The sequence below is a fragment of the Anopheles ziemanni genome, chromosome 3, assembly GCF_943734765.1.
Source record: "Anopheles ziemanni chromosome 3, idAnoZiCoDA_A2_x.2, whole genome shotgun sequence".
NCBI classification, from domain to species: domain Eukaryota; kingdom Metazoa; phylum Arthropoda; class Insecta; order Diptera; family Culicidae; genus Anopheles; species Anopheles ziemanni.
In genome coordinates this window covers 53,621,341-53,643,142 of record NC_080706.1, presented here as the reverse complement: position 1 = coordinate 53,643,142, position 21,802 = coordinate 53,621,341, and the positions used below count along the sequence as shown (strand labels likewise).

The 21,802-nt window shown below is 39.8% G+C and overlaps 2 protein-coding genes across 2 annotated transcripts; both read right to left on the bottom strand.

The window, feature by feature from the left end:
• Positions 1-1,438: 1,438 nt before the first annotated feature.
• Positions 1,439-6,385, bottom strand: LOC131287491 (uncharacterized). Its single transcript, XM_058316544.1, is given in 7 exon segments — positions 1,439-1,558; positions 1,658-1,749; positions 1,872-2,011; positions 3,793-3,975; positions 3,977-4,173; positions 4,289-4,631; positions 5,376-6,385. Coding segments are annotated over 7 exon segments (2,085 nt in total).
• Positions 6,386-17,497: 11,112 nt separating this feature from the next.
• On the bottom strand, positions 17,498-20,266 carry LOC131288632 (uncharacterized). The gene is made up of 3 exons (XM_058317783.1): positions 20,194-20,266; positions 17,710-17,999; positions 17,498-17,645 (listed from the first exon to the last, which is right to left on the bottom strand). Exons 1-3 carry the CDS (start codon positions 20,264-20,266, stop codon positions 17,523-17,525), a joined length of 486 nt encoding a protein of 161 aa, XP_058173766.1. The 3' UTR covers positions 17,498-17,522.
• Positions 20,267-21,802: the final 1,536 nt, after the last annotated feature.

The following is a 21,802-nucleotide window of genomic DNA, read 5'->3' as shown; positions in this document are numbered from 1 at the left end:
CGTATAATTGGTGCTTCACGCGCAATTAACGGGCACCCTTCGGAGGCGAAACAGATAACCACGGGGTGGTTGCCTGGTGGCAAGGCGGGATCGAGATCTGGATAATGGCGACGACGGACGGAAAGATAACCGCAAAACCGTGCGCCAACCGATGGATACCGATGGGGGACGGAGCGAAAACGTTTAGTCACCAGTACATTGCCGGAACGCCGGCAGGCCACGAGGACGAAAATAAAATGTAACCGTAAACCATAATATTGTCATTTGGCTAATGAGGTGTTTTGTTGTTGTGGAACGGTCTATAATAGCAAACATCCTTCGAACATACCTCCGCGCGCTGGTCGGGTATGCAAGTGGCTGTGCTCCATTCATCGAAAGCCGAGCGTGAGTGACACACCAGGAGGGGCGAACCGTAGAAAGGCAGCATCCGGTTCCGGAACGTGTTCACTCGTTCGATCTCTGCCTGCGACAACTATAATTGCCTGGAACTTTCACTACCCTTGTCATCCTTGGTTCGGACTACCCATCAGATCGTGACCGAGGGTGGGACACACGGCATTCTTTACGCACCATCCACTTCCCTCACACAGCATTGGTCCTTCGCGGTAGGTGGCATTCAACGGCACATTATTTGCGCCACAGCATCGCTTATCAGATCGTCACTTTGTTTTGACGTCGAAAAGGCAATTTACGGTGCAGTGTCTATGCTTCGGTCAGTGCTTCCTTTCGATTAAATATTGTTGGGATGCGAATGGACGGATGGGTTTTACAGGAAACGAACGCTACAGAATTCGGTACAGCAAACTGGACATTGTTCAACGAACGATGAACATTCGAACGTTTGTTTGTTCTTTTATTCGCACTTGCGGCGTGAAACCTTACATTGACCTGTGGAGTATTATATTCTAATAGGTAATTTTGGTACATTTTTTGGACACTTTTCCACCGACAAACATCTACAATACGCACATGTAGCTAATCAATTCGCATGCGAAGCATATTAACGAAAATTACAGTTAGTCTTTTTCATATTTTCTCCAAAGTTGTTTAAAAATTTGTCAGTTATTTAAAAGGACACGGTTTGTCGATCTTGAAGATTTTTCATCTGATTACCGACAAAATTATAGCAACATTTCATATAGTACCACCGTTTAGTGCGACGTCCAAAGCTTTTACGGCATCGACCAATATTTTACTGATTAAATCAAAGGTATTCAACCAAACGAGTTGTCAGTAAAACGTTGGACGAATTCAGTAAAAATAATGCGCATCACACCAAAGGGAGATAAAAGGAATGGTACACAGATAGATATGGAAACATGGATAGTGGAAGTATTAGCTTTAAGCAGTTGCGATAAAATCCCTTTTCATTTCCTTCCCGACTCAGCCTTTTTCTGCTTTCCTTTCCAAGGCGACGACGAGGACGGCTTGCGCCATATTAAACTATTTTTAAGTACACCGGCTTCATGTCCGCAAACCAAGCCACCTCGCCGTGATTGTTGTTCGGCGTTGCACCTTCCTTGCACGTCAACCAGTAGGTGTCCATTAGGCCCTTGCCCTGGAACGAGAGTGATACAACCCGAAGAAATGTTACTGTATATATGCACGATTTGTGACTTTGTACCAAAGTGGGAGGCTTTGGTTTGCTTTTGCTTACCTTCACATCGATCAATCCACGATGTTCTGTTTTAAAGCCTCCAACCTTGACCAGTGCATCGTTCATCTCGGCAGAAATGTGGATCTTCAGTGCTGCGGATTGAAGCACAAGGAAGTGTATAGGACGTTAATCAGGTAGCTCTATGGGTGGCGGGATAGGAGACGGGGCGGAATACGGAGGCAAACATGCTGACCTCTTTGCCGCACAATCCTACCTTCGCCAGTCGATTCCATTCGGGAGGCGGTGTTGACTGTGTCACCGAATAGGCAGTATCTTGGCATCTTCGTACCTACGATACCAGCCACAACCGGCCCAGTGTGGATGCCGCAGCGTATTTGCACCGGCTCATTGGCCCTGATAGGAGTGAGAGAGAAAGGGAGAGAGAGGGGAGGAGGAAATGAGAAGAAAAAGGACCGAACAGGGCGGCTAATGAATTGTACACTACGGCATTGGCAAACAGAGACGACGCATTCTGATGCTGGCCCCGTTTGACACTCGCTATCTGTTCTGTTTGGCTTTGGTGAAGCAGTGAACCACCAGGCGCCTCCATGCTGCCGCATGATTCGTTTTCCAACCGTCGTTGGAACCAAATGCTTAAGGAACTAACGACTAACGAGGGAAGAAAGTATTTTCTGAACTGCGTATGGGTTTAAAAATGAAACATGAGTTTCAGCTTATGTTTGACTTAGTTCAATCCATGCAATGTTTTTCTGTGGCATTTACTAAAGGCAAGACGAAAACATAACTATGCTCTACTTCACTGGTTCATAGAGGAGGCTCAAAAAAGATTACTAGAAGTAAAAAGCTGCAACCAATTGTACTGTACTGGTGAGGTTTAGTTTGCGAATCGGTAAAAAAGAACTTTGAAATTAATCATAGATTATACTGAAGTTACACCGAACCAAGAAGGTTCTATTTCCAATTTAACCCTTGAAGGCATGGGACGAAAAACCGGCTTTGAAAAATGGCAGTAGAGTATGAAAATAATTTATTTAAAACCAATACATTATGACTGCCGCTACCGACCGTATTCTATATCTTAGAATATTGTCTAAGCCTCAGATTAAAATCACGTTAACAACTCTGTGTATATTAAATTTAACTTTCAACTGTTTCCTCAGTTGAAAGTTGCAGTTTTTTACGTGTTTATGTTTATATTTCATATTAATTTTAACTGCTCTGTGGCAATTGAGTGCATCTACAATCGTTTGAATTGTTATGTAACATCACTTATAAGCATTTTTTAAAGCTATTTAGTGTTGTAAATTTTGATTGGGAGCATGTTTAGGCAATACTTAAGTCCTAAGATTATATCTAACTATTTTTATACCACATTTATAATATAATATAATTTATGTAATGTACTGTTTAGTAAAAAAACCAAAATTATCAGCCTCTCAATTCAATTCAGTTTACTATATCACACATGTTTATGCTCGTTGATTGTGAGATGGACACTCAACATGATTAGTTATTCTTATACTATAAATATTATTTATTTAGAAGCCATTCAACATATCTGGAAGCGACTTTTTATTTCAAGGGTTACCCTAAGCATCAATATTGCGAGGGTTATAACGTAACCCGGGAAGAAAACACAAAGTTAAAATCCAACAACTTGTACCTCTTTTGTTACGTGTTGTTTGCTAAATGGTCTCAAAACCGCCAACTTTCAAAATTTCATAATTTGTTGCGAAATGCAAGCATTCTGTTGGCCAACAGCAAGTGGATGGAAATCTGTAAGGTATGATGCAGCCTAATGCATACAAAATGCAATGCTCACTCTTGGGAAATTGTATGATTGAATTAAATGCAAAACAAATAGGCATCTCCATCAAGAGGAGTGTATAAGTATGCGGTGTTTTCCATTCTATTTTACGAAAGTTTTGTGTTGTGACTTCTGGAAATCCTTTACCGTGGCATTATAGCTTATGTAACTGCTAGTTAGTTTACCTAGCATCTAAATCTAGCATTGTCCAGACTTTGCCCTGTCTTGACCTAGCCAGGCGGTGTTAAGAATTTTCAATATCGTTGCGTCTTGCTCTCATAATGACTGAACTTTAGCGTCCGTGAAATTCAAACTGTGTTTTATTTTTATTCAACGTGTGGGCCAAAGTTCGGTCGAATAGACTTACTTGTGTGGAATACTGAAATAACCGGAAGCATCCAGTAAATCCAGGGCCATCGTTGCGATTTCCGTTACGTGTTTGTTGCCTGCCAGCGCCCAAATTATATCGGAAATTGTGACCGGAAATGAGGCGGTGTGTGTATAAGTGTGTAGCAGTCGGGAAATGAAAGGGAAACCGGAAAACAGAGAAAAAGAGACAGAGATAATATTTCGTTTGAGACAGATTTGCACCTCTAGGGAGTATTTGGGAGCAGAAGATACCACCGTTTTTCACCGGCAGTCCGGAAGCCACCATGTACGAGTCACCAATGGTCTCGATCTTGTATACGTCGTAGCATTCGATGCGCTCGTCGAACATCCGGTAGATGGCGTTCAGAAACGAGACTACCTATGTGCCACAAACGGCCAGCGGTGGTTACGGTGGTGCAAGAAAGGACGGAAAGCAAACCAGTGGGATTAGTTTTCATGAGCCGGTACCACGCGCTTCGACCTTCTTGGAGTACCTCGAGCGGTGTGCACTCCGCAGCGATTTCGGTGAAGCCTACGATGTCGCTGAAAAATATGGTCACGGCCGAGTAGTACTCCGCCGGGACCGTTTGGGCCTGCTTCAGCTGAGTGGCCACCGTCGGCGGGAGCATTTGAAACAGGAGCGAGTCGGATTTGCGCTTTTCGCGCTTCAGCTCCTTCGCCTTGTGGGCTAGATTAATGGCGTACAGCTGGATGGTGGCAGCCGCATTCCGTACTAGTATGATGATGATCGGGGAAACTATGAGCACCACCACCAGGATGGCGATACCAAATGTTTCCATGTTGTCTGCCGACTGGAGAACTTTTTGAACTTCATTGCTGCGGGTGAATGGGGAAAAGAAAACAAGAGAACAAAGCCTGAAGTGAGGCTTGAGGGGCTGTGGCTAATATCGCCTTGGGAAATCCCTCCATTTGTGGAAAAACACGTGTAATTAGAAAAAAAAAATAAAAAAACATTAATTTAATTGTACCGTTAATAATTTCTTTACGGCCTCTTCAACTAGCGTTGCTACAATTTACTGCGAAGAATGGATTGATCTGTATGTTTTAGTGTTTTAAATAAAATTATTTACCAAGGTTTGCCTTCATCACGCATAACCGGAACTTTACTGTAGTTCCATGTATTTTCCGAACAGTTGTTTGTGTCGGTATGGTTTTTATAATAAAAATATTTTTTGGCATGTACATCACCCTAAAATAGTTGTCAAAAAAAACTTGAAAAAATACGCACTAGTCTGCAGTAGGTCGGTAGTTCAAACGAGTTGTTCACTATTCCAAGTTGCATGACCCTGGGAATTCCAAACAAATTTAGGAAGTTTTATAAAATAAAGTAAGATTTTTTATTTAAACAATAAATAAGTAATTAATAAAAAAAACTCATAAGCTAAGATCAGAATCAGACTGTGTTTTCAATTTAAACATAACGAATTAAACTATCACATTAACCGTGCCGCAATATACGCAGCATTTTTTGGTTTAACAATGCCATAAACATTGTAAATTGTCGGGGTAAGAGGTCGGACTCATCAACATTTATTTTTATTAAAACCCCTCGTTACAAACCGTATGATCGACCGCAAAGCACGTTGGAGTTTCCGGAGCTCGTCAATATAGTAAGCCATCGATTCGTAATAAGATCGTGCATCGGTTACATTTCCCACCCGGCGCAGATTTTTCTGGATCGTTTTGCTCCACTGCGTGATGTTGCCGTAGCTTTTCATCGTGAGTGTGATGTTCCTGTAGATCGTCTTCAGGGAGGGCACGAAGTGAAGCGACCCGTTCAACAGGTCCCTACCAAGGATGTCATGCTGGACGTACTTGATGTACGAGTCGGGTTTCAGGTACCCTCGGCCGTAGTAGTTGATACCATAGACCGAGGAGATGTCCAGGCTCTCGATGCTCCGGAGTAAGTTTTTAAAACTCAGCAGAAATCGCCAAACGCCGCTCTTGTTTGCATCCTTGATCTGATTGGTGAGGTGTTCCAGCAAGGCGGCGTTGGCGGTGGTGTACCAACGCAGAATGTCCGGTACCGTGCTGTCCTCGGTGCTGATGTTCGCCCGGAATTCTTGCAGCGTTTCGCGAAACTCGCTCATGTTGAGCCACGTCACCTCGCCATTGTTCGGTTGAATGGTGCGGATGGAGATGTCCGGCCAGGATGACATGTTGTCCAGTGCCAGATCCGTCTCCAGGAAGGTATCGTTAAGATTCCGTCGCAGTGTGATTCCGTTGGTGTAGATGTAGAAGGCCACATCAGACCGCTCCTGCTGCAGCCGGGTGACCACTTTTCCGAGGTCCGTGGCCATGGTGACTTGGTTCTCGATTTCCGTTACCTCCATCCGGTAGCTCACGATCTCGATCATTTCGTACGATGTTTGTGCAATCAGGGCCAGTATCGGGATGAAGGGCAAGATGATCATTTGCATCTGCTGCAACTGACGGCCCCGTTTGAACGCCGGGTTCTTCGCTTCCGCACTACAGCACATGTTTCCATGGTAATGCTGCTGCGTGCTGACATCCTCGGAACTGATCGATTTGATTGATGAGCTGTCGGTGTGGTTGGCCCGTGATCTCATTGCTCTGAAATAGAAAAGACGTGTTAGAAGTGAAGTTTTAGCAAAAGTTCATTACTTAACACATAAATGCAGCACATTCGAGCCATGTACACACCCGGAATAAAGAATAGTACACCTTATTTTTTGCCAATAGTTTCTGTAATTTCCATAAAGTTTTAGCTTTTTACAGTTTGGAATGATGTTACAACCAGTTTTACAACTTTCTAGACGGCAGCGATTGTATTAATGTGGCCTATTAACATTTATTCCAAATAATCCATAAAAATGGACGTGAAATAAAAATATGACCACTTAAACAACAATTGAAGATATAAAAAAAAACTCAGTTGAAATACAGTTGAATGATGTTTGTAGTAAGTATACGAATATTTGTATCTTATCCCTTTAATACGACGTGATTCAAAGGTATGAAATCAAATTGTCCAGGGTATTCTGCTTTTGTTGAATGCTCCCAGCATTCACAAATACAACCTAACACCACGTTATCGTAGCCTTATTGTTAAACTTTTTCACAACCACAATCATCATGAATAGCCAAAGTAAAATTAAAAATGTTTTAAGAAAGTAAAATTTGTACAATTAGGCCTGGTCAAAATCTATATCCATATAAAAGAAAGTGAATTTATAAAATGTCATTGTGTGAACCTAACAGAATTTTTAAAAAATAAGCAGCTGATGAATAACTTTGGTAAGCTTTTTTTATACTAACATCAAGAATATTATATCAAGATTCTCTCCTCAAGGCTATAACCATTCCAAAGTAATGATTGTTTACACTAGTCCTATGTTCTATCCTTTAGTAATCGTCTTCTATCTTTGAAGGAATAGACAGAAGTCATTAAGAAATAATTACACCGGTCCAATTAAATTGTTGTTTATGCGAGACTAGATTTATGTGTATTCCGTTGTAATTATATTAGCACTTTATTTTGTTTGACCTTGTTAACTTGTAGCTCATACTTTCCTCAAGGCAATAATTATATAAGTGTAAGACAACATATACTATGTTCTCATATTATAGACAAGCCATATACCAACGTAAAGCATGATAATGTATGGCTTGTCTAAGATATGAAAGCTAAAACTACATCGTTAATGTTGCTTTTGGTCCTTAAATGCTTCATCCATACATAGGGCAGATATTATGTTTGGATAATCAACACGAAAAAAGTTGTTAGCTCACTTGTTTTTGTTTTGTTTTTCATAATTCAGGCTGTTATATATGATACGGCTATCTGCTCCAAACCGGCACGATATCAGTTCGCAGATCAGGATGCTTTATTAAAATTGTCCTTGCATGGCTGCCGTTGTTCCTATGACAATGATGGTGTTTTCCTAAGGGCAAGCAAAAAGCTCGCACGGACCCGTATGCTGGCAGCACCCTAGCCTGCTGTAGCCGAAAAGTCCTGTTGCGGTGAAGCAGAAACTTTATCGACTGCCATCAAATCGCTTCGTTTTTTTTTGGGTTAATGATGTGATTTGGTTTCAATTTTCTCGCGACCAAGCAGTTCCCAAACGGCACTCGGAAAGCGTACGAAGGGTATTATATAGCCAGGACAGCATGGAGGCCGCAGAAAAACCTCTCGCTGAATGCTGTTGTTGCCACGTGTCGTTTTATTTCTGATCTCATCTCTGCAACCGAGTGAACCAGCAAGGACATTTTAACTTAAAGTTGACCTTGTTTATAGAAAGTAGTAGAAAGCGAATATTTTCTAAAACTAGTTTTTTTCTTATTCGTAAATAGTTTCATTTTCAAATTCAACTAAATATGGCTATGCTAGTTTTTTAATCATTTGCATTGCCGTTATTAACTCCAAAGAAAACTGCAAAAGGCTATAAGAAATGCGAAGCCAAAATTCCTTTCACATTCCATTTTCTACAAGTATTTATCTATATGCCTTTCATGGTGAACAATCCGTGAACGTTCTGAGACTATGTCATTATTAATTCTAGTCACACAAATTGCATCTTAAGTACACCTTTGCTTAGAGAGTATTCATGATTTCAGCAGGATCGGGAAAATTCCATCCCCGCTTGTTCCTGACAATAAGCCGACGCAAACCACAAAGCGAACGCAACACGACGTTGGTAATCCCACTTGATTTAGCACCTTTTTGCCGTCGGTATGAGAAGAAGATGTGAAGCCAGCCCCTAAGACCAAGAGTGAATTCGCTTGTGTTGGCCATGCGAGAAAATAGACCACGACTAAATGATCAATCGGCCTTTCCTTGACCCGGGCCTAGAAAGCCCGCCTTAGGAAACGATAGGTCAGCGATAGGTTTATGATTGATTTTTATTGTATGGTATCAGCACAAATCGGTTCCTCAGAAATTCCCACAAACTGCCGTGGGAAATTGTCAACAACATAAACTTCCTACGGATGATTGCGCCCGGCAAAGGTCGTGGAATTCGATGCTAAAAAAAGTTGTTTGTTGTCGAAGGTCCATAATTATGCTGATATTGGAAAACAGTAATTAAAGTGTTGATGCAAACAACTTTGAGATCTCTTATCGGTATGCGTCGTCTTAGTCTCCGTAAGGCTAGATGGCAAATATTAAACTAAGCTAAGTGTCAAATTCTTTAATGCATAAAAAATACTATTGAAAGGAGGTTTGGGTTGTACCTTTCAATTAATTTGTTAATAATTAAATTAATATTCAAATAAATAATTAATTAATTTTAAAATTCAATTAATATTACATTGTGAATATGTTTAAAAATTATACCAATGAAATGGATTATCAATGCCCTTATTATGTAATAAGTTTTCCATTTTATCGTTTATGCTGTCTTATATTTTCTTTATTACTATCATTTTATTTTTTTAGTTTAGTTAAGAATATCCTTAAGTATTCTATGTATGTAGTATGTTGTAGACGAATAAAATACAAGATACGATGTAATAATAATATATACGATGAATAAATCTGGGTTGTTTAAACCAAAAATAACGTAAATATTGTAAATAAAAGAAAAGTAGATGAAAAAATTGGATTACAAGTATGCGCGAGAAAACGTAAAAAAATCTCTTATACTTTGCAACCTTTAAGGTCAAAGTTGTATGTCAGGTTGAAAGTCAGACATTCTAATGCCTTACAGAAGGCAGAATAAAAACCTTATCTCAAACAGTTTTGTCCTTTTTTTACTCAAACCTTCATCAATCTCACTTCACAATCGTAATCCTTCGCATCGCAAAACCGGCAAGGGACACCACAAAACATAGTGAACCGTTGTTCCGGGCGGGACAATGTAAAAAAAAGCCAAGGTTTAACAATTTTTTAGAATACATAAGAAACATGGAAAGCCGCTTCTCGAAAATCCAACCGATTGCAAAGTTAATCGTAAAATGTCACTGTTTGTACAGCAAGCGGAAGAGATAAACTTAATTAATTCATTGTCCTTTCGACATTTCAGTGTCTTCGGTTACATTGGTTAGGAGTCGAATAAAATTAAGATTCAACGACCTGCATCCTGCCCACTAAGCCGGCGAAAGGATCGCGTGAAGGTTTACTAAATTTACTAAAGCGATCGAGACGCCAAGGAAGGCAGTACAACTTGAATGGCGCTGGCAAAGACAATCAATTTTACACTCTGCAGGTAATAAGCTTCGATGGAAGGTGGGATTTGATAGACGTTGTAGCGCAAAGCAAGTGTCCTCCGGCAGGAGCTGAATACAACCGCGTCTCGATACGATCGAGGGGATGATGATGAAGCCGATAATGTTGTTGCCGATAGAAGGAATGGAAGGATACCAATGAAGTACAGCTTCGAGTCAGACGTGCCTGCTGACAAACTGCACATTTGCACCAACAATTGTATAGCAGTGCATGGATAGTGTGCAGGGATGTGTTTGGAGCAGCGTAAATAATAATCATCTGTGGTCTATCCACCCGATGAAGTAAACGGTGGGACGGTGGATGGAAATCTACATTGATGTTACGTACTGGCGGCAATGAAGTTTTATGGATTAGTGTTAAACATTGCAAACACATGATAAATTATCTTCGAATAGTATTGCTTCCTTATAACTATGGAAATAGTGCACGGTGTTTGACAGGGAGGATATAGAGGTAAATTGTTATTTTATCAAAATGAGTCTGAACATGATAAAACAAATTGGATGTATACACCCTTTGACGTTTAATAGCAGAACGATGAATTCATTTGGAGCTCCTTCATCTTCGACTGCGGTTAGCTAGACAGCTAAGATAGGTATTTTTTCACAATAAAACATAACGACATCAAGCTTTTTTAAAGATTCCACGGTTCCAATGAATTTTTATTTATTATGTGTAAATATATATTATGTACCCTCGTACAATAAAATAAAATGGGTTTTCATTTTTAAAAAATGAGAAACATAATTATGCTTTAGAAAAAAGATTGACAATATATTCTCTGGGAAAATGCAAAATGTTCTTACCTAATCAGATTCTTTGAAGATCGTTCAATAATGTCCGTAGATTAATTCATTCGTATACCTACAAGAAATTACGTATCGAGATTGAGTACGCATCGTTGGATTGAAAACAATCAAGCAAGTGATAGTTCCAAGAAGGAATAAAACATCCAAATCACATTCTCCTTCTATTTCTATTGCAAGAGTGTTGAACACTAGAATCTAAAACTGTCAATTCGACTGTCTTTCTTTCTTCTTTTTAATATCTCAAAAACAACAGAATGTTTCGAGTTCGAATATGTTAATGAACAAATAATCAAATTGGACAACTGTGTGGGAGCGGATTTGACTTGCTTTGAATTTCACCGCTCATTTGTTAAATGCTACAACTTCATTATTTTTTATAAAATTTCTGAGGTAGATTAAAAAAATCAAAACGCCAAAGATACTCCGTCGACTGAAGCATTTTTTAAATTAACGTTCGAATTGATTGCTCTAAAGCATTTTAACGTGGTCCCAAAGCAATGTTTTCATGGGTTAAATTTCTTATATTCTGATGAATAGTTTAATGATCACGGGTTGATGCTTCGGGTTACAATGTAGTTATTATGACACAATACATACTTTCTCGGGGGTCAATAAAAGCTTGGCCGCTTTTCTCATCTATGCGACTACAGCGCAATGCTATAACCATGTGCGAAAGGGGGCACATGTTCGCAATAGATTAAATTATCCGGGGCAGGGCGAGCCGAAGCAAAGGAATTGAAGTTTAATTTAACCGACTTGAAAGCACATCACATTACGGTCGTTGTACGAAATGGAGAAAATGACACATCACATAATCACCGCTTGCGAGTGCAGAACAAACGTGGAAGGAATTTTTCTTTATCTATTTGCGGCACTTCAACAGGCGAACCAGTGGGTGGTTCTGTTTTATCTCATGTTTTTCATCGTTGGAAAATATAGATACGCTACACACAGAAGTTATTGGCGAGTGAGCTTCAAACAAAATACAAAACACTAACACTGGTGGAATTGAGCTGGCTCCGAGTTCAATATTCACACGGGCTCGGAAAATCCAGTAATAAAGCTCCAACTATCCGAAACCTTAACTACTACATACGGTTCGGGTGAAACTCCGCAAAATAGGTATGCGAATCCAGTACGTATGTGGAACGGAGGATAAATACAGAATGAACTTTACATCCGCCCGTTCCATCATTGACGAAAGTAGATTTACCGATGAACCTACTTTATGGCGGCGATATCATCCAACTGATAACGGGTCCGTTACGCGGTCGTGCCTTGCGTCCCAATGGCGAGAGATGGAAATGATGGACGAAGGGTGAGGTTGCTGGTAATCCTTGAATGTGGAGGTGCTGTGGAACTCTTGTGCGGTAGTTTTGTCGGAACGTATTACATATTCCTCGATGTATAGTGCGGCACTTTCTCACTGGGTGCACGGTACCATCTTCACTGCAGGATCACTAAGGAGCCACGCCACATTGGTGGTAGCAGAATTCGAATGGGACAGAAATTAGATTACTCGGAACGCCATCGCTCGATGGAACGACATGATACGCCGACGGACATCGATGGACGTCGGGGAAAAAGTGAACCGACTCGAACGGACGCGTGTGGACGACTGACTACGCTGACGGACGACTGACTCGCGCCACGGAAACCCGACCAGCGGCGATGCAAGACATCTTCATCCCCCGGCGCCGCGGCGAAGATAGTAAGGACACACGCCAAACTACAGCGCAACCCGAAGCCGCCACCAGTTGAGCATCCCTCGGGCCCGCGGGCAGTAGGCGTTACGGACCGACGCACACGCACACACCCATCGTCGATAGTCGCGCCGGCTCGATGGGACCACCGTCCACGGGAACCCGGAGTACAAGGGACGGGGACGGCATCAAGCCGTTTACCGTTATCGTGGTGAACGGATCCTTACCAACCATCACTAGTGCTGGCGATGGGCGGCTGGCAGCGGCCGGGATCGTGTCAAGGGCGGAGAGCGCCGGTGGGTGTCAGTAGGAAAAACAAATTCATCAGCCTGCCAGAGGACAACGACTGTGCCCAACAGTGGCTGTGGTGTGGTGTACCAACGGCAGTCAATACGTACAGCTATAGTTGCCATATTTGTACAGGATCCATTCTTTATGATGTTGTTGTTGTTGTTGTTGTTGTTGTTGTTGCTGTTGCTCACTCCAACCATTTGTCATTTTTTGTTGGCGACGAGACGGGAGCCAGAGGCAGCCGTTCAACTCTTCCGCACCCTATAGCCGCCGTAGAAGTGAGGAAGTTATTTTTGAACCCACGCACTGTCATCGGAAGCCGCTTGCAGACGAGTGCTTCCGTCGGGTTCGCCTGAATGGCGTTACACGTCAAGCCCTACACGCACCAGCGCGGGACGCACCGTTTATCCGGACGGAGTGAAAAAGTAACCGAGAAAATCAGGAAAAAATCGGCGACATTTTCGATTCGCGGATTGCTAAAATTTAGGGGTCTCGTGCGTGGGATGAATGAAAGTGAAGATAGTTGAAGACAAGACGATGACCACGGGCGGGGTTGGAAACAATTGTGAGGTAACAAATTGGAAGCTCGCTCTTTGTTTCTATTGGTATAACATTATTCTCTTGAGAGTACCATTTCTAGTTGTAGTTTTCAAAATTATTAACTACATTATTATACAATGTAAAATGTTGGTATCTGCATTATTATAGGATCTTGTTACAAGGCGCCTAATACAACCTAATAAACTGTAGGATTGAAATAGTCTACAGTTTGAACAATTTTTTCTTTCGATTATTTCAAAAATGATGTTTCAAACAAAACAAGGCATTCCTTAGAATCGAAAACTACATCGAAAAATCTAATCTTCAAATTTTTCTGATGCACCAGTTTTAAGATGAATAAGGTTTTTTTGTATGCAAAGTAGATGTCAATTTGACTACTCTTTTTCAAAACGCTTCAGCTTTGTAATTTTTTACGATTTTCATGACTGTCTTTTGTAGTGTTTTTGTTTTTACGTTGTACCTTTCCATCACTCCGCTATTTGTGATGAAGAAATGACGAAGTTGTAACGTTTTTAAAAAGAGTAATGGCCCCAAATAATATACCGTCTTTCGGTCACACAAACTCTCTTAGGAGGCTAAGAAGGCCTCTTGTCCCACTAAGGGATGTCGTGCCACATAAAAAAAAAATTTCCCCAAAGCCATGTATTCAATTGGTAAAATCTCACTATAGTTATTAAGCTTCTCCTATTGGTTATCTACACTTCGATCGTTTACATTATTCATCATATGTTATACATTGTATGCATAAGAAAACTTATGTATCTTATTTCTATTACGTTTCATCACTCCTGCTTGTTGGTGATAATGAATTATTTATTACAAGACAAAGGATTTCTGTTTCTGAAATGAAAAATTAATGCAAGTATTAATGTTTAGCGTTCGATAAATAATTTTTTTTAATTTAATTTTTAATTGGGATATTGTTTTTGTAGGAATCGAATCAAATATTGGTCGAACAGTACGCATTAAATTTTAAATTAGTATTGATTGTTATTTTTATTTAACGCGAGATCAGATCAAGAACCAAGTTTTCCACAGAGGCAACCTTGAAATCGACCATGTATGATGATTATAAATCCCGATGTGGTGATGGGTTTAATACATTAAGAGAAATGGTTTCCGAAGTAACTAATCCACTGGCATGCTAAATTATTGCTCAATTTATCCAGTTCGCAAACCATATCAGCAGGACGATAAATTAAGTAAAGTATTGTCACATGCTTTTTTTCATATCAAGCCCTCGCTTCGGATCATCTTACTCGGGTGACGGCGGATTGAGTATCATTAATTGACGAAGTGTTTTATGCTCTGTGGCTAACCCTAATGCGACCAGCGTGTACGGTTCCGGGTAAGGATGGAAATAATTGACCCGTTGAGTGTGTAAGTCGTTTTGTTCGTACGTGTGCACTTTTTTGTAACACTTGTCACACCACGTTCGTCTTGTATTGCGTCACCTGCTTGGACGGCTGGGGTCGGAAGGGCCGGAAGGGCCAATGCAGAAAGGACAGCTAAAACACAAGCTCTGCACCGCTATCACCCGAGAAGAAAACCATAAATCATACCACGTGTGCCCACGATGCCCTTCGGTAATCCTTCTGGCTTCGGGTGATGATTTATCACCAACCGATCTGCCTCCCCCCGGGGACGGTCACCATCGAAGCGGAGTGGCGGACGAAGCCACACTGGCCGCACGAATCCTGGCGAATGCAAATCAGTGGATACGGGTTCCCAAACCCCTCCGCCTTGGTACGAGTGCGTCCATTTTCACTCGATCGCATGAGGAATGGAATGTTTTTGTTTGTATATTCCGCTCGGTTTCTCACCGCAATCGGCTGAAATTGTGGCAAACTGATACCAGTGCCTGGCGTGCGGAACCCGCTCGGACACATGTCCTTCCGTCGTTCCGATGGCGCCAGCGTCGCAATGGTTTCCTCGTCTGTCGTCCAGCACATTCCCTGACATGAACCATCGACCTGCCGCCGATGGTGCGTCTGAAAAATGAGCATCTAAACGAGTGAACCGTAAAGCGTCTGGCCAAACACATGCAACAGGTGCTGCCAGTCAAACTGAATTGCTTCCACTTGCGTAACCAGAAGCGGCAGGATCCGGATGGTACCGTCGCATATACTGGCGGTATCAACCCTCTATTCCAGTGAAAGGCAAATGTTTCACGGTTCTGATGTGCGAAAAAAACCGTTTTATTCGATGGCATTGTTATAAACTACGCACAAATATTTAAGTATGGTACAGAATTCGTTGCTATTAACAATCATCGTTTTCCTGCAGCCGTTTCCGAGTATCATTTTTTAATGAAAATTATCTAATATTTGCCTCCACCAATAAAACGCCGAACGAATTTGATGGGCTGCTCTGCAGGCTGATGAAACGAAAATTGTCCACTGGAACCCATCAGGACACATTTTTCACGGCTGGTAAAACTTCGTGCGCTGTTCATTAGCGATGGTCAGCGATGGAGGGAAGGAAAACGGAAACGCATAAACAGCTTTGATTGATGACAGTTTTCGTAAGCCCACGTGTTTCCTACCCGCACGCTGTAAACGCGGCAATCATCGTCGCGGAAGTACTTCGATGAGGCTTAAGGAAAAAGAAAAACGATTGGTCTGGGAGGCTCCTGCGGTCGATCAACAAGTGGGAACATTATCAACGAATTGCAGCTGATTGAGATTGTTATTAGACGACTATTACATATTTTATGACACGAAGCCATTAAACACCTGCATAGAACAGCATATTGTTTAATGTGTTGTAGGGATTCAAAAAAACCAATAAAAAATTAACGACATCCAAAATAACACATATGAACAATGAAAACAAAATCGCGATTCTCCAGGATGAGTCAAACACAACAACAAAAAAGGTAACTTTTCATGGGGAATATAACACAAGCCTTCTGTATCTTGGATGCAAGAAAATCTAACGAACAAATCCTGTAATACAACATAAGTTTTCCACCTAAGATACTGGCGTCCTCTTCTGGAAAAATAGAGTAACATTCTTGCAAAGCTTAGAAAAAAAGGCTAGAAATAGACATTTCAAATTGTAATCACGTGTTTATTTCCTTATTTTATTTCTACACCAGAGAAGATTTCCATAATCCTTATTTAAGATTTTAAAAAAATTCGAACCATTCGTCACATCTTAAGTGACGAAAATTGTAAGTCAAATTGAAATCGTTGTAACAGATTATTTTGCAAGTAAATAATGGAAGCATTTTAGTCAAATTTCCAGGGATTGGTTACAATGATAGCAGATTTCGCTTCTGCAATGCAATTATCCTGCTAAATTAGATCGTATCATAAATATTACGCATTTATATAATTGATTGTTATATCAAGGATCTTAAAATAGATATAAATATCTTTTGTGGACGCGCAAATCAAGTGATGCGTTATTTTTAAAGCGTTTTAATGATGCAACTACTTGCAGATAAAACAAACGCTTTTTTTAAGAATACTTCTCTTTCTTCCATAAATATTTTGCAACGTAGAATATGTTTACGCACCCTTTTGATGGAGTTTTAAAATATTATGAAATTCAAAAAAATAAAATTAAATTCGTAGAGCAAATAAGTCAAGTAAACAATTACATTTTTTGGGAATAATTAAACGAAACTGTCCCAGCCATGACAGGTTTCGTCTAACTATTTGTTTTATTGTATCTTCAGTTGTAATTAGATTTGCAGTTTTGTAACTAACCGATTCAATACATTCTGTTCAGTGGTACATAACGGTTCATTGTATATTTAGTTTGTTTTCGTTAGGTTTAGCTTTCCTGCCGGCTTTCCATAACCTGTATCCGTTGTAAGACATACGTGTTTGTGTGACGATCGTTTGGGACAGTTGGTGCCGACGTGCATCCAGTTATAAGTCTTCTTACATGTTACTTATTTACATACACCCTCGATTACTCAATCCGTGAAGTTATGAGGTGTGGTTTATTTCATTCATGTTTGTTTTTGTGAAATTATTTGTTCTATGAACAAAACACAAAATATTGCTAAAATTTGAACAAACCCGGTGTGATTTTTTTATAATTCTGCTCAGTGGATGGTACCACTTATTTAGTGTTAAAAGTAAAAGAATGATGTGGTGACTTAGCATTGATCAACTAGAACAACGATTTCCTTCGACATGGTTTACTTCCGCTCAACGTCTGTCACTCCGGAGAGATCACGCTGAAAGGATGGTGGCTGATGTCCGGATTGTTGTTGTTGCAGATGCGTCGGTTGCTCGGATCTGTTGGCAGCAGATTCTTCCATCTGTAACAACATTGAAATGTATAGATGTTTTACGTATCACAGTCCAACATTAGCTACCACGTACCAGCTGTCTAAGCATTGCGTAGATAGCATATTTAAACTCTCGAGATTTAGTATCCGCTCGGTGTCCCAACACTGATGCGTCAACTCCATACACGTCGTTGGATCGAAGCCCGTCTGTTGAGGGATCCATAGTCCTTGGTTTGTCCATAACCAGCTTCGAATATGGAATGGGAAGTACTTCTAGGGACATCACCGAAGGGTCAAACCCTTCCGAGTAGATGGGTGATGCAGGTGCTGACGATCGTTTCCCGTGACCTCCATAACATGCATGCCCAAAGGCTGCACATCCTCCTGCAAAGATGTAGAATAGGATATTTTATAGAATCATAAATAAGCCGCTGAAGCAAAAATTATAAACAATTTATTGCCTTATCAGTTATTACGAAATTCAGTTCAGAGGAAACAGTTGATGCTATCATGAAAAATACAATACCATGCTATGAATAATTTTCTGTAAAAACAACCTTTTATTCTTGTTGGATAATGTCTTGATAAATGATTATCTCTTGTGCTTTGATGCATCATAAAATAGGCTAACAGCTATCATTTAATAAGCAGATTTTTATAGATCTTTTAATTTTTATATTTTTACTAAAGAGACCATATATGTTTCTGTTCTACTTCTTGAGAGTTTTTTTATTCAGAAATTGAGAATACGATTCCCTTCCTTAACTACAAAAAAAACATAAAAAATTTTATACTGCTGCTTTTATGCTAGATATGATAGTTATTGTATATCTTCCTTAGATCATTATAACTTGTGCAAGAAATACAATGATATTTCCTTTATAGGATTATCTCTGCCCTCTGCCTGAATTGGAATGGAGACGCATGGTTGTTCAATTTTCTTAAATAGTCCTATCCTAAATAAAGCCAGTAAGTATATATTAATACTTACTTACTAATATTAAATTAATCAATCATTTCAATTTCTATGGTTTTATTTAGGATAGGACTATTTAAGAAAATTGAACAACCATGCGTCTCCATTCCAATTCAGGTAAGTTAATATTAGTAAGATAAAAAGAAACGAAACTGCTTGAAGCTGCATCTTTTTTTTCTATACGCTAGGTAACAAATAATGGTGATAAAAAGAAAAATATTCAAGCTTAGTTTTCATTCAAACAGTATGCAGGCAATTGGTTCTAACAAAAGGGGATTTAATAGGTACAAGATGCAAGTAAGGAAGTTTATTGAATCAAGTGGGTGCACCATGGCAAAGTTTATCAAAAGAAATGATGAAACCGCTTTATGTGTAATCTACAGATTACTTTGTAAAAAAATGAATCTATCTAAACATGTAACAGATACAATCACATAACAATAAATCAGTTTTTATCTCTATCCAGACACTAATGCCTTAACCCATTGATCAAATTACACGATAAGGCAACGATTGACAATAGTTATATTGATATCAACAAACAATATGTTTTCATGGTATTCGTGGTATGAATTACATTTTTTATAACTGACTACGACGGCCAACAGTTTATTGACTCCAACTGAGGCAGGGTTAAAATAATTAACTGTGCAATCACTAATTCATGCTCTACCTTCATAGACAAAATGTCTACCAAGATAAAAAGACGTAGACATATCAGCCAAATATCGCTACTTTCATTATGCTGCGGTTTATTTTTCCATGATGGGGGTTGTACCACATGGTTGATGAAACGCAACAAACACACTAAATGTAAGCCTGAACGACCCGCAAGAAGGACACCTAGGACCCGTTTTGTTCCGTTGTCGTAAAGTATCTTGCAAAGACAAAGTGTGCAAAGGTAGCGTTTTATTTTTGTTCAGTTGATAGCATTATTATGAGCGAAATTGTGTGCGGATCCCGTGATTGAGACACCCAGTCATCGTGGACGCGACGAACCATCTTGTTGGCAACGTCTTCAAAATGAAAACAATAGGTACGGTTCACGTAGCGGGAGTAGCAGCCTGCATTACAATGCAATCTAATGCTGAAGCGAGTGGAAACCGCCTTGCCACTGGAGAAAATATAGGGCATAAGACGAATGTTGCATAATATGTCGGAAGTCTCACAACAAGGTGGCATCGGGGAAGTTATGATAATGATATTGTAGATAATAATGAGTGTCAATGGGCAAAGATGTTTCTTTTTGTAAACCTGAGACAACAGCAAGTGTGTACAGTACACGAGTACATTCTGTTCTTATAAAGTACTCGGTTATTTTTGTATATCATTTTATTATTTTAAATAGGTTTGTTTGCAGTTTTGACCGAAAATTTACTCACAGCAGTGAATGGTTTTAACTCAGAGGCAAAATATGGAAACACACAAAAGCACAGTATTTAAAAAAAGGTTAAAGTAAATGTGAAAAAGAACACTTCACAACCCAAATATCTATCAAAGTTTAGCTTTCACCACACGTGCACGAGTAATAATAACAAGTAAAACTTTTCCGACAGAATAAACTATTTTTGTCTTTTTATTCAATAATATAGTTTAACTTACTTTTTCCGCTGGCACTCTGGACTAACACGGAAACTACCACCAGGGTGAAACAGATTGTTGATAACTGGTGCATTTTAGAAAGCTGGGTCCTTCTCTGAAATGATAAACGGTAATAGCTTTTAATTAATAATAGCAAGCAAGTTTTTTCTAACACCTTCCGTCATATGTACAAAAATAAACAGGCAAACCATCACAATACCTTACAAGTAGCGCATAGTTATCCCTTGGCAAGTAATGGTTTATCGCAAAAATAATTAATGCCGACCCATTGACGACTAAACAAACACTTCAGTACGCTGCTATGATTCCGAAGCGATGGGAATTGACACCGGCTTCCCCCATTATCTCTAGTGAAAAATAATATATTTCATTTCGCTTCCTTCCAAGCCCTGTGCCCTGTGCCACTCTCCTGGGCATTTAAATTGGATTCAGTGGTTGCGGCAGTCAGAAAGGAAACGATCTTGCTGCTGTTGTACCAAACATAAGTCAAACGACAGGAATGATACACTACGCTGAAGATGGTTTCCAAAACATTGCCCCCCAAGGAAACATTAATCGGAATCGCAAGTGGCTATGCAAGCAGCGTCCAGTGTTTTGTTTAGTTTGTTTTTCATTTTTCTCAATCTAAAATGTGCATTATGCACTATTGCAATACAAAGCGCTGTTAAACAATGGAGAGTAATTGCTAACGTTCCCCACAAAATTCAAATTCCCGTGTTTTGTTAAATAAATCAGCTGCTATTTAAGCAGAAACTACTTCAAATACAAAAAAGCTAAATGTAATTAGTAACTTCTTCCAGGAAAACAAGTTTACTCTACTTATCAAATTTTTTTTGTTATCCTCCATATCATCCCAATCCTAATGATAAAAAAAAAAAGATTTACACAACACCCGGTTTTCATAATAAAATCAGTAATATCTAGAGTCGATTTGAAATGCTAGGTAAATTTACTTTATGTGTATTACTACTGCTCAAACCTTTGTTTTGCAAGCAAATAGTGGCTTAAAATTTCTATGACTATAAAGAGTGTGAGTTCCATTTGATAAGCTTCGATTATTTAACAACATTATTTTTTTTTTAAATATCGTCGCATGCTGTCTTAAATGCATACGTTCAACAAACTTGCCATCTTGCCAACATAGTTTTGTGAATTTCCGGACGATATAAAATCAGATTGTACCTAACTGGAATTTAGTCACATTCTGATTGATTCAGCGATTTGACATCGTTTGTGATTGCAATATTATAATAGGTTCGTGAAAATTGTATTTTTACTTTTTGCATTATTATCGTTCTGCCCATCGAGCACATGGCACCATATTAATCTTTCTCTTTCATTAATTTCGATGCTTAAATGGCTAAGCACGAGCATCCGACCGAAATCTTTTCATCTTCACTCTCATCCTCTTCCCTTCGCTAACCGCTTCATACTTCAACACTCACCAAACTCGTGCGGAATGAACTTTGCGTTACTAAAGCACTTAATTAAGCGCACCGCCTTATTCTCGTGTGTGTACACGATACGCACCCACGGCTGGTTGAAGGATTCTGGTGAAAGGATTCGAGCGAACGTAACGTAAGTGCGTCTGAGTCAGCCAAGAGTCAAC